This window comes from Ochlerotatus camptorhynchus, unplaced genomic scaffold (assembly GCF_037179485.1).
Source record: "Ochlerotatus camptorhynchus isolate MF236.1 unplaced genomic scaffold, CSIRO-AGI_Acam_v1.1 ptg000080l, whole genome shotgun sequence".
Classification (NCBI taxonomy): domain Eukaryota; kingdom Metazoa; phylum Arthropoda; class Insecta; order Diptera; family Culicidae; genus Ochlerotatus; species Ochlerotatus camptorhynchus.
In genome coordinates this window covers 2,363,674-2,377,665 of record NW_027040570.1, presented here as the reverse complement: position 1 = coordinate 2,377,665, position 13,992 = coordinate 2,363,674, and the positions used below count along the sequence as shown (strand labels likewise).

The 13,992-nt window shown below is 41.1% G+C and overlaps 1 protein-coding gene across 9 annotated transcripts in view; it reads left to right on the top strand.

The window, feature by feature from the left end:
- Pvr (PDGF- and VEGF-receptor related) overlaps positions 1 to 13,992 on the top strand; it is a 193,419-nt gene that overhangs the window by 163,260 nt on the left and 16,167 nt on the right. For 4 of the 9 annotated variants that reach the window (XM_065217826.1, XM_065217825.1, XM_065217822.1 and 1 more), the window contains 7 exons: positions 1,175 to 1,332; positions 1,402 to 1,891; positions 1,956 to 2,131; positions 2,339 to 2,395; positions 10,209 to 11,424; positions 11,500 to 11,668; positions 12,055 to 12,356. In XM_065217826.1, the coding sequence (XP_065073898.1) occupies positions 1,175 to 1,332; positions 1,402 to 1,891; positions 1,956 to 2,131; positions 2,339 to 2,395; positions 10,209 to 11,424; positions 11,500 to 11,668; positions 12,055 to 12,356 (2,568 nt within the window). The remainder of the gene's footprint in view (positions 1 to 1,174; positions 1,333 to 1,401; positions 1,892 to 1,955; positions 2,132 to 2,338; positions 2,396 to 10,208; positions 11,425 to 11,499; positions 11,669 to 12,054; positions 12,357 to 13,992) is intronic. The other 5 variants (XM_065217830.1, XM_065217829.1, XM_065217824.1 and 2 more) reach the window with 3 other exon arrangements.

Below are 13,992 nucleotides of genomic sequence, written 5' to 3'. Positions count from 1 at the left end.
ATCACAGGAAACTTGCAGGATGTAAATAATGCACTATGAACTAAATCCACCCAAATTTTCATTAAATTCTACCCAACGGTTAAAAAGTTAGAGCAATTTCATAGTGTGGCAATTTAATCGTGGACACCCTTTAAGCGGGTACAGGTATATCATCAGGATGTTGCATTTTGTTTTCATTGTTCAGAAGGAACTTCAGAGAAGTCCAAAAGAAACTTCAGAGAAGTTCAGAAGGAACTTCAGAACAGTTCAGGAGGAACTTCAGTTTGAATCTGTTTTCCGTTCATTTTACCATAAACTCTACTTGTGGGAAAAGTTTCATAAAATTCTGAGACACTTCGGTCCGTTTTGGCCGATTGTTTAAAAAAAAAACCCTACTCTCTCTCTCTCTCTGAGTGAGTTTGAACGGTCCTGTATGTCGAACATAGGAAGAAAACGGTGAATCATCAATGCTACATCGCACTAAGCTCTGCATGTATGAGACAAAATCTAGAAACAGAATCGAGTATTCATAATTCAGCAATACGCTGTGGATTCGGTTCGGTTTAATTTCGGTGGCGACTTTTATGTTAAACCTACTTTTTTTTGTTTTAAACACGTTGCTATTGAGTGCAATATGTTTGCCGATTCTGTTGGGAGCAGTTGTCAGCAGTACCAATGTAATCAAAGAGAATTTTTGAAAACTTTTCATTCATTGTTCAGAAGTAAACGTAAGTAGAGCCATTTTCAGTTTTCAGTTTTTCGGGATTCCCCCTAACTCACGAACCGGATAGAGAGAGGGAGCCATTTATTATCATTGAAACATTTTAAATTTAGAGCAATGTGATAAACTTAAAAAAAAAATCGATATCAATTATGTTTTATGTAAAACTTCATCCATCGTTAATCATTGTAAATTATCATAGCTTTACTAATTGAATTGTATTGTTTTCATGAACTAAACTGTTTACTTTTATTTACTATGTGCTTGTGTTCCTATCTGTTCGTATTGTTCCCACATCATTTCTTTGTTTATTGCTTGTTTGCATATAATTTCATTTAATTTGCCGATTGTTTTCACCAGTGTTGAAACTGCCATTACTCTTCATGTATACTAACGTTGTTTATCGTCCACCATCCGAAACCGCGTCCCTCGTGTGACAAAAACCGATCTCATTTGACATTGTGACCCAAACAGCCACCTCGGAGTACATTCAGAAACCCAGGATCGAAGTTAACGATTCACAGCATATTAAGGAAGGTGACCCCATTAAGATGACCTGCCTGTTGGACGTTGCCGATGGGGTTAAGTTTGACATAAAATGGAAACTTCCGGACAAGCGATTAGCCGTTAATGTAAGTGTTTAAATGTGTATGTGTTTTTTTTCTATGGAACCCCATTTGAACAAGATTTGTTTTGAGCAGAACTCCCGAATAACGATCAGTCGGCTATCGTCCACTCCGCATCCGGAGCGTTCACACTACCAGCTGGGTCGATCGGTGTTGACCATCAACGAGGCCGTAGAGAGCGATACCGGCTTCTACCACTGCGAAGTGACCGATCACAATTCGCACACCAACCACAAGGCGGAAAAGATTTTCGTTCTCAAACAAGCGGACATAGGAATCATCGAACTGTACGAAGACAACAAGCTTGAGTTCATCAACATCACACATGACCGGGATATTAAGATAGTTATCCGGTACAGATCTGGTGTGCAGCCGGAATTCTACTGGACCAGAGACGACGAAACGGAGCCGTTGCTGGCTAACGAAAAGTACTCAATTCTAGAGGACAACAGTAAAGTGACGATGACAGTGAAGAAAGCCAATATCTTCGATACGGGCGTGTACACTCTTCATGCAACCAATGGGAAAAACTACACAACTTACTCCATGAAGGTATTTGTAAGAGGTGAGAAACAACACTTTTTACCTTTTGATAATAATTAGTTAACAATTTATCATATTAATTCCAGACAAACCTCTTGTGACCATTAGCCCGATCCACGCCCGGCCAAACCAGGTCGTTACCTTCGTTTGCAAAGCCCTCGGCTATCCAACGCCGACGATGAGGTTTGCGTTCATCCCCTGTATGGGTGAACCGTGGAGAAATTGTTCGCAATCGCTGAACAAGGAGAGCGCCACAACCTATGTAAGTAACAAGAAGCTTTGTTGCCTTGCTTAAGCTAGGTGTTTGGTTGCTCTCTTTCTAAAGCATCCGCAAGCTGGAATCAATGATTTCATTTCACTCGAACTGCAGTTCTTGATTAGCATTTTATCAAATCACGTTTGATGTCTTTTGGTTACTTCTTTCTCGTACATATTATGTTTGGTTTCCTTCGATTTGATTGTCCGATAGCCGAAAAGTTTGCGATTAGTCTCCTGGCCGCAAGAGGACGAAGTGATCATGCGCACGGTAAGTGGCCGAGAATAAACATGTATTGTGTCTGTATGCTGCTTCGACGATCAACGCTCGAGGAAGATGCAAACTTCGAATAGATGCTGTACCGTTTGCTATGCGAGTCATTTGCTGTAGACAGTGAGCCAGAAGTATTTATGAGGGAATTTAGTACTGAGTAGAATCCATTTCCCATCTGATAGACACCATCAAATTCAATGGAGGTTGAAAAAGTACAAATACCTACGAACGAATAAGTTGAAAAAAAGCAACGAACGAGTAAACTTATCAGCAGTATCATATCTGAGCGAAGGTTCAACGGATTTTTGAAATTTCAAATGCTTGTAAAGTAAATGTAGTGTAGTTTCAGATTAAATTATCAAAGTTTATTTTAGGGGGCGGATCTCTCATAGGGAGGGGTCATTGTAAAAATATACCAATGAAGCGGCATATTTTGATGTTAGAGATGTTTATATCACGTGATTTCAACCAAATAGTATGTTGCTTCATTATGCAAAGAAATTCAGAAATACAGGGTCTTCAAAACTATGGATAGTGTATGACAGAATATAATTACTAGATGGCGCTAAAACGGAAATGATCATGTTGCGCCACATATTATACATATAAAGCTTTCTACAGATCCTGCTCATATGGATGATTCCTGTCTATAGCAAACTTGTTCAGAACAAGACCTATCCTAAGGTAAAGTGTTTGGTTCAGAATTAACTAACCAGACAGCGCTAGTGACATTTATTTTGATTTCTTCTTCTTTTTCTTTTTCTTCTTCTTCTTCGCATTTTCAATGCACTACCACAGTTGAGAGCTTTCGATGCCAATACCAATGCATGAATTTATATATTGTGTGGCAAGCACAATGATATTCTATGCCCAGGGAAGTCGAGACAATTTCAAACCCGAAAGATTCCCTCGGCCGGACCGGGAATCAAATCCGCCGCCTCCGGCTTGGTAATACCGTGCCTTTACTGACTAGGCTATGAGGCCCCTTATTTTGATTTGTTTCCCCTAACTTAGCATATGGACTACGCAGTTCGAAAAAGTAGTGTAAATGTCTGTTCAATATGATGCACATAAATGGAGCGTCACATATCATATACCGTTACAACATTGCGTACAAGTTGCTCGTTTGTGTAAAATGAAATACAAGTTAACGTGAATGAATGTTTACATCACAATTAAAATTCAGAATTTTTATCTGTGTAGATATAAGGTTTCCGTTTTCGGAAAAGTTGTTCAGATCGACAAGACATCGTAAGGTAAAGAGTTTAGTTAATAATTCACTCACCAGGCAGCACTAGTGTGACATTCATTTAGAATTGTTAGCCTTAACTTAACATCTTGGCTAGATACAAGGTTCCTGTCTTCAGCAAAGTAGATCACCTGATCTTACCTGATCAAGTCTTATCCTAAGGTAAATATTTTAGCTCAGAATTCATTCACAAGGCAGCGCTTGTGTGACATAAATTTTGAATTATTTGCCCTAACATAACATATGAACTAGATAGAAGGTTTCCATCTTGAGTAAAGTTGTTCAGATGGACAAGACAAAAGTGACTGTTATGAACCGTATCCGAAAGGGACGAAAGCAATCCAATCTACATTCCATTTAATGGATTTGAATAAAAAATGGTTATTAATTAACAAAAGGAGATACCTGCGATGGGTCGAAGACATTTTACGAGCAGGCCTGGTGCTGTTGGTGCAGCTCCACTTGCACTGAGGCAAATAGACTTAAGAATTTCATAAGACTCGACTTATGAACGACAAATATGAATTTCATAAGCGCGACTTATGAAAGATTTGCGGCTTATACACCTTTAGCCATTTAATTTTCTCACGCGTTGAAAGACGAGTGGTCAACACACGAGCTCCGTAAACTCAACGTCCATGGTTCGGTTCCAGTCTGCTCCGATTTATTATTTTTTTGTCATCATTATTTTTCATAAGGCAAAGCAATGAAATTCATACTGATTTCTTGTGGCTAACATTCATAAGTGTTTGTCGGAGACGAGCCAGCCAACGTCTGAAAGTCTCCTTAATAAAGATATAGGGGAATTTACGTATTTTCGTCAGTCTAAGCAGCGTCCGAACTTCTATTAGCGATTTCTCAGCGTCACACACATACATGACAGGTTTGTTTGTTAACATTTATCTGCTGCTTGCTGTTCTACCCATTCCAATCGACAGAATTGATCAAAACGGGTTGAACATGTTTTTACAACGCTCCAAACTTCTCAGGTGAGTGTGACTATTGTCGGCAGTCTCTTTTTCTTCGGCACCCTTTCCATTTGAACTGCGTGTTAACCAGCTGTTCTATTATCGGCAACTCGAAATCAGCCGTATTTTGTAGTGTGTATATTTAATTTAAAGAAAAATGTGGCATAACAGGATTGCACAGTCTTAAAAATGTAATAAGATTGAAGCTGAAAAGTTAAGGAATCGGCTTAATACATTCAGCGAAGAGTTTTGATGGGAAAATACTGCGAAATTAACGTTTCAATTTCGGTTGCCGAAAACAGTCAATGGGTGCCGAAGCCATAATTTACCCTATAAAAAAAAAAAAATTCATAAGTGTTTCTTAAGGAATTCTTACGTTCTTTTGCCTGCGTGTGGTTATTTGGGTGAGATTATTCCTTTTTATTAATTTATACAGTAACCCCTCCATGCCGTTAGTACATAAATTCAGCTTATCGTTTACCAAAACCGAACCCTGCTGCAAACCCAACCCACTAACCCAACATCCCAGTGATTCCTCGTGGAAGTGCAGAAGATTGGCTTCCATCAAAGCGAGAGTCACGTCAATACCAACACCATTCATTGAGAATGATTGTTAGTCCCAAGCATCGTCTATTGGTTCTCTTTGTAAGTACAGCTGATCTGGCAATAACAGAGTAGCAACCGTGGGCGGTCAATCATGCTCAATCATGCTCATGAATAAAAATTGCCTTTTAATTAACATTATATGGATAAACTCAACTTTTCATGGATAATAACACGCGCCTGCCGAATTTACCTGATTTCATTCACTATTCAAAGATAGTTTTGGATGTGTCAGAATGACCTGTCTGTTCACCCCAATAAGTTTTAGTGTGTTTCATTAAAACAATATTTTTTTCCTTTGGTTTGTTTTTTCCGTCGATCTTGTTTTCCGTGCTGAGCACCAATGCTACCGACGTGCCAGGAAGGCAGCTCCCACACCTGGACCCTACCTATCGACCCATCAACTCAATAACCGGGGACCAACGGCTTTACTTCCCATCCGAAGGAAGGCGTGATCAGAGATGTTATGCCTCAGAACATCATTTGTTGGCAATATTTCATCGGACTACCAATTCTCTAAGGCCAATGTACTATTCCTTGGAACAGCAATGACAACCACCCTCACTGACCGAAATTCTGTCCAATGAAGCAATTATCAGTTTATACAGTCTTCCCAATCTTTGACCACAAGCAGTGGCAGCCCATCGTATGCAATGAGCTGGATTACAGAGGTGAAGCAATCGGTTAAGTTGTGTGAGTAAAACCCCTGTACGATACAAGCAATTAGTGACGTCACTACTTGCGTTTACGTTGATTTTTTGGTTTACTAATACAACAATATTTCACGATCTGCTTCACCTCTCTCTGTATCTCATTGCATCGTATGCTGGAAGCAAGACTGGAAAAAAGATCCAGTAAATGTGCCTCTATGTTTCCAAAAATTGAATTGGCAACGACAGATAGAACTTATATTAAGCGCAGAACTAGAATCCACCCCAGGGTCAATTTGAACTCCTTGCACTTCAAAGGAATCCGCAGCTTAAATGATCGTCTCCTCACCTCCCTCCTCTGTCTCCAGACCATGATAACTGTTCTATTCTCTGACCGACAGACTCCAATCGTGTCAATCTGTCTGAAAATGATTGACATCACTTCGCAAATCCCTCTGATCCAGGCCAGTGACAAGGCCTATATCAACAGCAGCGTTTGACAGTAGGCAGCATGTCCCGGGCTCAAATCGTTTATTTTGTTGTGCTGGGCCCGCTGTCACTGTATAACATGTTGCCTACGCGCCTGCCACTGGGCTGCTCTGATCAATCTCCGGATGGCAACTCATCAGCTCACCAATTACTCACACACGCAAAAAAAACCGTTCCGTTGTTCGTAAACAACAAATCACGAAAGCATGAACTGCTAGTTCGTTTGAATTCATGACTTAGTTCCCGTAAACGTGATCGAGTAAATAACTTAAGTCACGCCTGTTCAACGCGACCATCGATTTCATAACGCTACAGAAAACACAAAATAAAATCATAATTTCGTGATCCATGAACCCATAAGTGTGATTTTCGTCCCTGAAATCGTGAACTTGGATCACATGCAATGCTGCAGCTGTCATTTTCAGTTGTTGTTGATTTCATCCTTATAGAGTGCTCGGATCCGTCGAGAATAGTGTCTCGATTATTATTGAGTGAGCTGAGCCGTATCATCAGAATGTTAGATAAAAATTTCAAAAGGTCCTATCTGCATTGATCGATTCTCTTCATAGACTTTCTCCTTCGTCAATGACTCAGCTGCAAAACCTTTCCCTGTTGTATTTGACGTTTTGGACACTAGATAAGAACCTCCTTTATCAAACTATGTGGTAGAATTAGCGCGAAATCTGTTTGCATAGCAGTGGTTACAAAAAAAGAAAGTCGATGAAGAGAATCGATCAAAGCAGATAGGACCATTTGAAATGTTCATCGAGAATGGTGATCCGGCACAATGGCAGTGGCTGGTACATGTCATCATACTGGCCGTCCTCGAAGAAAAGAATCCCCGAACGCATCCGGTGTTCTTTCTCCCGCCGCTCCGATGGAAGTCGAAGTGGAAGTGGTGTTGATTTTTTGAGCTGAAAACTCGGCTGAAAGTGTATTCATTACATCTGCTGGACAGATACCTGCTGCCAGTTTGGGATGCGGGTAAAACCAGCATCAAGGCTTCCGTTGTTTTCATTCCACTTCCTCACTCCATTTAAAATATTGGTAATTATAATGAAGTTGACGTTTTACAGTCCATGAACCATGTTCCCGTTTTCGAGAACAAGGTTCACGGTATCAATCACAACGCATGAACATAAATCACGTTTGCCAGAACTAGATCATGATTTTCCGAACAGAGTTCACGATTCTTTGACTGTTGTTGCCTTTGCAGGCGTTACGTTTATTTTGTGGAACAATGTTCACGATTTCATGATTTTTATTCATGGTGTACTTTCGTAAACGAAAAATTTACTTGTTGCGAAAATCGTGACTGGAGGTTGACGTATTTCGGAACGGATTTTTCCCGTGAGGCTTGATAAAGCTGTTTGTAGAGCCACTTATGCTGTTTGTTAACGAGGCATCCATCCATTTGATGTTTACAAAATTTGTTCAAGGCAGCTCGTTTGGATGACTTCAGACGCTTGAGTCGGGGGTTGGACCAAGGAGGGTTACTAGATATGGGTGGAGTTGTCATGGTTACAAACTGATCGATCGTATAGACGACAATATTCGAGAAAACAGAAGAGGCAGCATTCGCGTCACGATTTTGGAGTTCATCATCCCAGCTGATGTTTTCTTTTCGAAAAAGGTTGCCATTCCCTCGAAGTCAGTCCTTTGATAGTGATACGAAACGCTGTCCACGGGAGATCAGGAGTATTGTAGCAATCAAGGAGAGATGCTACTAGAGGTGTAATATACACCGTTTGAAAAATTCATGTAAATTTCTGCGAGAAATAGCGGACATAAAATTAACGCTAGATTTGGCATAAATTTACACGATATTTCATGTAAATTTAAGCGCAATATCGTTTAAATTAGCAATATCGTATGGAAGCTTGTAAACGATTTCCTCCCAAGTATCAATTTTGGTTTTATGAGGGTTCTGTAGACTTGTAGAATGCTATAAAACCGCGATAAAACCTGCAATGTTATCCTGTTATGTTTATCCCAAGCGTAGTTCAAAATTAAACGAGGGGAGATTTTATGCGGAGATTTTATGCGATAGTTAAAATTAAAAAAAAATCTGTGTATGAGCCATTTGAGCGAGGATGAAAAAATCCTCCTTCATTCGATGACCAGTTGACTAAAGCAAGATTGAAATCACCAACAACAAGGACACAGGAATGGAACTTCGAATCAGAAAGTGGATCCACTTGTCATTTGCGAACACTAGCGCACCTAGCGGTAGAAGGCATCTTCGGCCTGCAGTTAAGATAGGCAGCATGCTATGATAGTGTGAGTGCATATAGAAAGCCCGTGTGGAACGCTACCACAACACATCGCTCGTTGAGCAGAAAAACGAGCACTTTTTGATTCACCGATTAGTTTGCACTTCCCCTTCTGTTCTGTGACAAGGATCTTGTCAGTCGCATTCTTCTTGGATACAACCCAAAAAAGGAAATCAATGTGTTGATCGATCAATTCAAAACCGCCAAGTCGGTCTGGGGGTAAATACAACACACAAATGAAGACCACTTTCCACGGTAGGGTAACAGCCACCCACATCTGTTCGCATCTGAGCTTTTAGGCGGATGAAGTAACCGAGAGTTATAAGTAGAACGAACTGCTAGCAAAGCTCCACTGCCGAAAGCTTTGGGGCTAGGGTGTTGCTGTTCAATCAAATTTCGGTGAAGGCGTACGTATCGCAACAAGCATCCGAGCAGGTCAATTTGTTCTCAGATACGGTAGTCAAGCTGAGCATTGCATTGATCGATTCTCTTCGTCGACTTTCTCTTTCGTTAATAACTTGAGCACATAACCGTTTTTTGTTATGTTTGTCGTATTAGATACTAGATGAAAGCTTTTTTTTATCGATCTGTGTGCTGAAAATACATGGGAATATCTTTACATGGACTTGGGGATACAAAGAGAAAGTCGACGAAAAGAATCTGTCAATGTTGCTTAAGACCTAATGCCATGTTCAGCTTATTGTATTCATGCGTCCAACGTTTTTTCGAACAATTAAAGGTTTGGAACTTGGGTGCGGGATACTCATTATGCCCCACCTGTTCACTAGGCCCCTCTTACACCCTATAAGGTTAATATAAAAATTTAAAACCAGCCTTATATTGCAAAAAAAGGTCCTTATCGGGCTATTAACGGACTTGGTGGCTACTTGGAACGGTACCTTCCGCGTCGGTGGTCGCTGTCCGCTCTGTTGGCTAGCTATTAACCATCCAAAGCTTCTGCACACAGGTTCGATACTCCTGCTAGCTACTCACCGCCAAATGTTCTGGATTTTAGGCGGCAGAAACCGTCTTCCATCAAAAACAAATCCATTCATGCCCTACATACCATAGCCGATCTACCGGTATCACGAGTTTTACTGCCGTGTCAGTCTTCTCTTGGCTCAGTCCGCAAAAGCGCAGCTATATACAGCAAGATCATGCTGGAGGCGGCGGGCACAATTCCCGATTTGATCAAGTACACATAAAGAATGTTTTCACTTCACTTCACATTAAATTAATGTACAGCTTCCAATTGTTTCTTAAATCGAATATTGAATTATCATGAATCAGGTTCCCAATTGCTTTTATTTGTTTGTCCAACCATGCTAAACTATTCGATTTTTGCATCTTCCGATCCTGCCTGGCTTGGGTGCCATCCCCCGCAATCGCTCTCATGTCGTCCATCGTCCAGCGTAGACTTCGTAGATGCGAAGAACTGTTTAATGTATGTGTAATCGTCTGCTGAATCAAATCCGCTTGCTGTAATCTGTTATCAAAATGTATCCGTGTTATAAACATTATGTTCACTAATGGCACACACACACACATTCACATTCTAACTCGATATCCATTTTGCAGGGAAAACGTCTGGAAGAAAGCGGAAAGCAGTCAGACATCATCACCACCGAAGAATACGAGATGCGAGCCGATACGGCCGGGTATGTCGGATGCTATGCCAGAAATGGCTATGGCGACGATTTCGTCAGAGCCGATTTGCTCATCAGTGATCTGGACAAACCGGTAGTGGTGAACAAAGTTTCTCCCGAAGATGATGCAACAATCGGCGATGAAGTGACGATTAAATGTGCCGCTGTGGTGTACAATCACACCAACCAGATTCAGTTCTTCCGGGATGACGTTTTGCTGAGTGAATCTGATGATGGGACCGTTATTGAAAGTGGTTACGAATCGTATGCCTACTGGAGGAAATTGGTTATCCATAGCGTTGGTAAGGAACACGAAGGTTTGATTCGATGTCAGGTACCGTTAGTGGGTTCTGTTGTTGCCGACTATGATGAAATGAGCTTGATGGTATATCAACCGATCGCTCCGAGCATCATGGAAGGAAATGACCACGTGGAACTGGAGCTGGCAATTGGAGAGAGGTACACATTCACCTGCACCGTAGAAGGAATGCCGAAGCCAACGATCGAATGGGTCAAGAATGGCGAACCAGTGATCTTTGACAATGACACAATAGTTTTGCTACCCAATGGAAGCTTACACATGCCATCCGTGAAAACAGAACATTCTGGCGAATACAAATGCCAAGCTACGAACAAAGTCAACCAAACGGAAAAGGTTTGGGACTTGCGTGTGTTTACCATCCGAAGGACATGGATCTATCTGATCCTTTCGCTATTCCTTGGCTTGATCATTGCGGTCGTTCTCATATCAATATTCTACTACAGGAAGAAGAAGGAGGTAAAGGCCATGAAGGAGGCCGGTCTGGTCAACTTCGAAGAAGGCAATCTGGAACAGATGAACCCGGAGATTTCGCTGGATGAACAGGCAGATTTGCTTCCGTACAAGAGCGAGTACGAATTTCCAAAGGAACGGCTGAAGCTCGGCAAACAGCTGGGTGCCGGTGCGTTTGGTGTGGTCATGAAGGCCACTGCCGCCGGGATCATGGTCAACGAAGACGAAACAATAGTTGCGGTCAAGATGGTCAAGAAGCAAACCGATAACGAAGTCATGCGAGCTTTGATTTCCGAATTGAAGATAATGGTTCACCTTGGTCAGCATCTGAACGTGGTGAATCTGCTGGGAGCGGTTACGAAGAATATCGCCAAGAGTAAGAATATTGATTAAGATTTTTTTAGTGGTTTTAGGGTGTTCAACTATTCGTTTGTCTTGATTTATTTTGCAGGAGAACTGATGGTGATCGTAGAGTACTGTCGCTTCGGTAACGTTCAAAATTTCCTGTTGAAACACCGACCGTACTTTATTGATCAGGTAAATACGGAAACGGGTGAAATCGATTCTAGCATCGACACAAATCAACTTCGATGGTCGGCAGCACCTTATACGTACAACAGGTAAGATCTAGCCAGTGCTAACTATTTTTTAAATTATTTGTGAATGTTTGATAACTACTAACAAGTATATCTAGGATTGCAGCATAGTCAAGGTCGTTAAACCGATTTCTAATCCACTACACTTTATTTTTCATGGTGATTGATTGCTTCTTCCAATGCCTAAAACAAATGCATAACTGACACCGAAAACCTATCATCCTCACTTCTTCATACTCTACGGATCTCTGTTTCTGTCGCCTCTAATCATCCCACCATATCTTTCCGGGACCTCGTGAAATCGTGTGTGCTAACCCACCTGGTGCATTTTCTTGTATGTGATGTCGTTTTAACCCGCTACCGGTGATGGGCTATCTGTTGTTGTTGCCGTTGGTTTGTGATCCCCTCAGTCAAGGCTTGAAGTATGTTAACCTCTCGTTTTCTACACACAATGTCAACAATCCCAATTTGAACAACAACAACCATCATAATGTTCACAACAACAACAACAATCAACCACATCAACGCCGAACGGCACATCCACCGGTTGTGATCTACTGCAACAACATGGTCAACAGTGGTAACTCGGCAGCCTACACAAACCCCAAGAACCACATGAACTCGAAGGGATACGTTCGACATTCCGGTATTCAGAACATGGCCGTTGTGGACAGCTGCAATACGGAGGCTACGATCATGACGTCGGTGGAAGGTAAGTTAAATTAAAAAAATAAACTTGATTCTTTTGCAAGATTGAGATTTTGAATATGTTTCTTAGTCTGATTTTTGCTATAGTTTGGGGTCATGCACGAACTTTTGACATCCGAGAACTTTAAACGTTATTTCTTAATATGAGGTTTGGATTATGTATAAGCATTTTTCACCACTCAGTAAAAATTAATTGTCTGATAAATGGTGATCAGTGCTACCAACTATTTTTCAAAAATAACTGGCACACAAAAAAAAACTGGATCTTCATAAAAATTGGATTTTCTTGCAAACATGCAAATTTCTGAACTTTTCAATATTTTTTTTACTTAAGTTTGATTTTTTCAACTTGTTTGTTTGGTAGACTTCACTGGTAAACAAAACTTTATGAATCAACAATTCTTTAAATCAATACTGACCTAAGAAGTAGCTAACACGTATAACACTTATCATTCATCGACCGCTACGAAGAGGACTTCATTCACCGGAACAACGTCTTCACTCAACGCTCTGTTCCGTCTTGACGAGCTCAATTTCGCCCTCAGCCGGGGCAGTGGGAAATTTACAGGACCGGACGAGATAGGATATCCCATGCTGCACCATCGGACGCTGGAAACCAAACTCATATTTCTAGACATCCTCAACAAGACCTGGATCGGCAACACCTTGACTGAAGAGTGGTCACATAGATTGATGGTTCCTATTCCCAAAAACGGGCAAGCGTCCTTCTCCCCGGGAGAATTCCAACCCATCTCCTTAACCTGCTGTAAAAGCAAGACTCTTGAGCGCAAGGTGAACCGTCGCTTGATACGTTTTCTCAAAGATAATAACCTCTTAGACCACCGACAATACGCTTTTCGGCCTGGACACGGAACAGACACATATTTTTCAGCCATGGGTGATATTTTGCAAGATGCGATGGACAAAGGGCCCCACGTCAATATTGCATCCCCGGATTTGACCAAGGCCTACAACCGTGCTCGGACACCTTGTCCCAAGTAGCAATGTTGGTTTTATGAGGGTTTTGTAGACCACAATTTAGACTTGTAGCATGCTTTAAAACTTCGATAAAACATGCAATGTTACTTGGGGTGTTACTCAACGACTGGCAGCATGGGATCTAAAAGGTCACATTCACCACTTTTTGATTTTTTTTTTCTCCGATGGACATCAATTTTAGGCATCTACACGTCGTCTCTGTTCCAAAAATACCCATGTTGTAGGGTATTTGCCGCTTATTCTGAACCCAATGGCCACCATATTAGATTCCAAAATGGCGTCTTACATGAATTTTCGGCATCTACACGTCGTCCCTGTTTCGAAAACACCCGTATTGTAGGGTATTTTCCACTTTTTATGAACCCAATGACTGCCATATTGGATTCCAAAGTGGCGTCGGATATCAATTTCCAGCCTTTACACATCACCCGATTCTAAAAATACCAATATTGATGGGCATTTGACAGTATTTGCCACTTTTTTTTAACACGATGGCCACCATATTGGATTTCAAATAGCTTTGGATATAAATTTACTTTTCATGAAAACGGAAGTCGCCATCTTGAATTTCAAAATGGAGTCAGATATCAATTTCCGGCCCCTAAACATCACCCCGATTCCAAAAATATCCATATTGATGG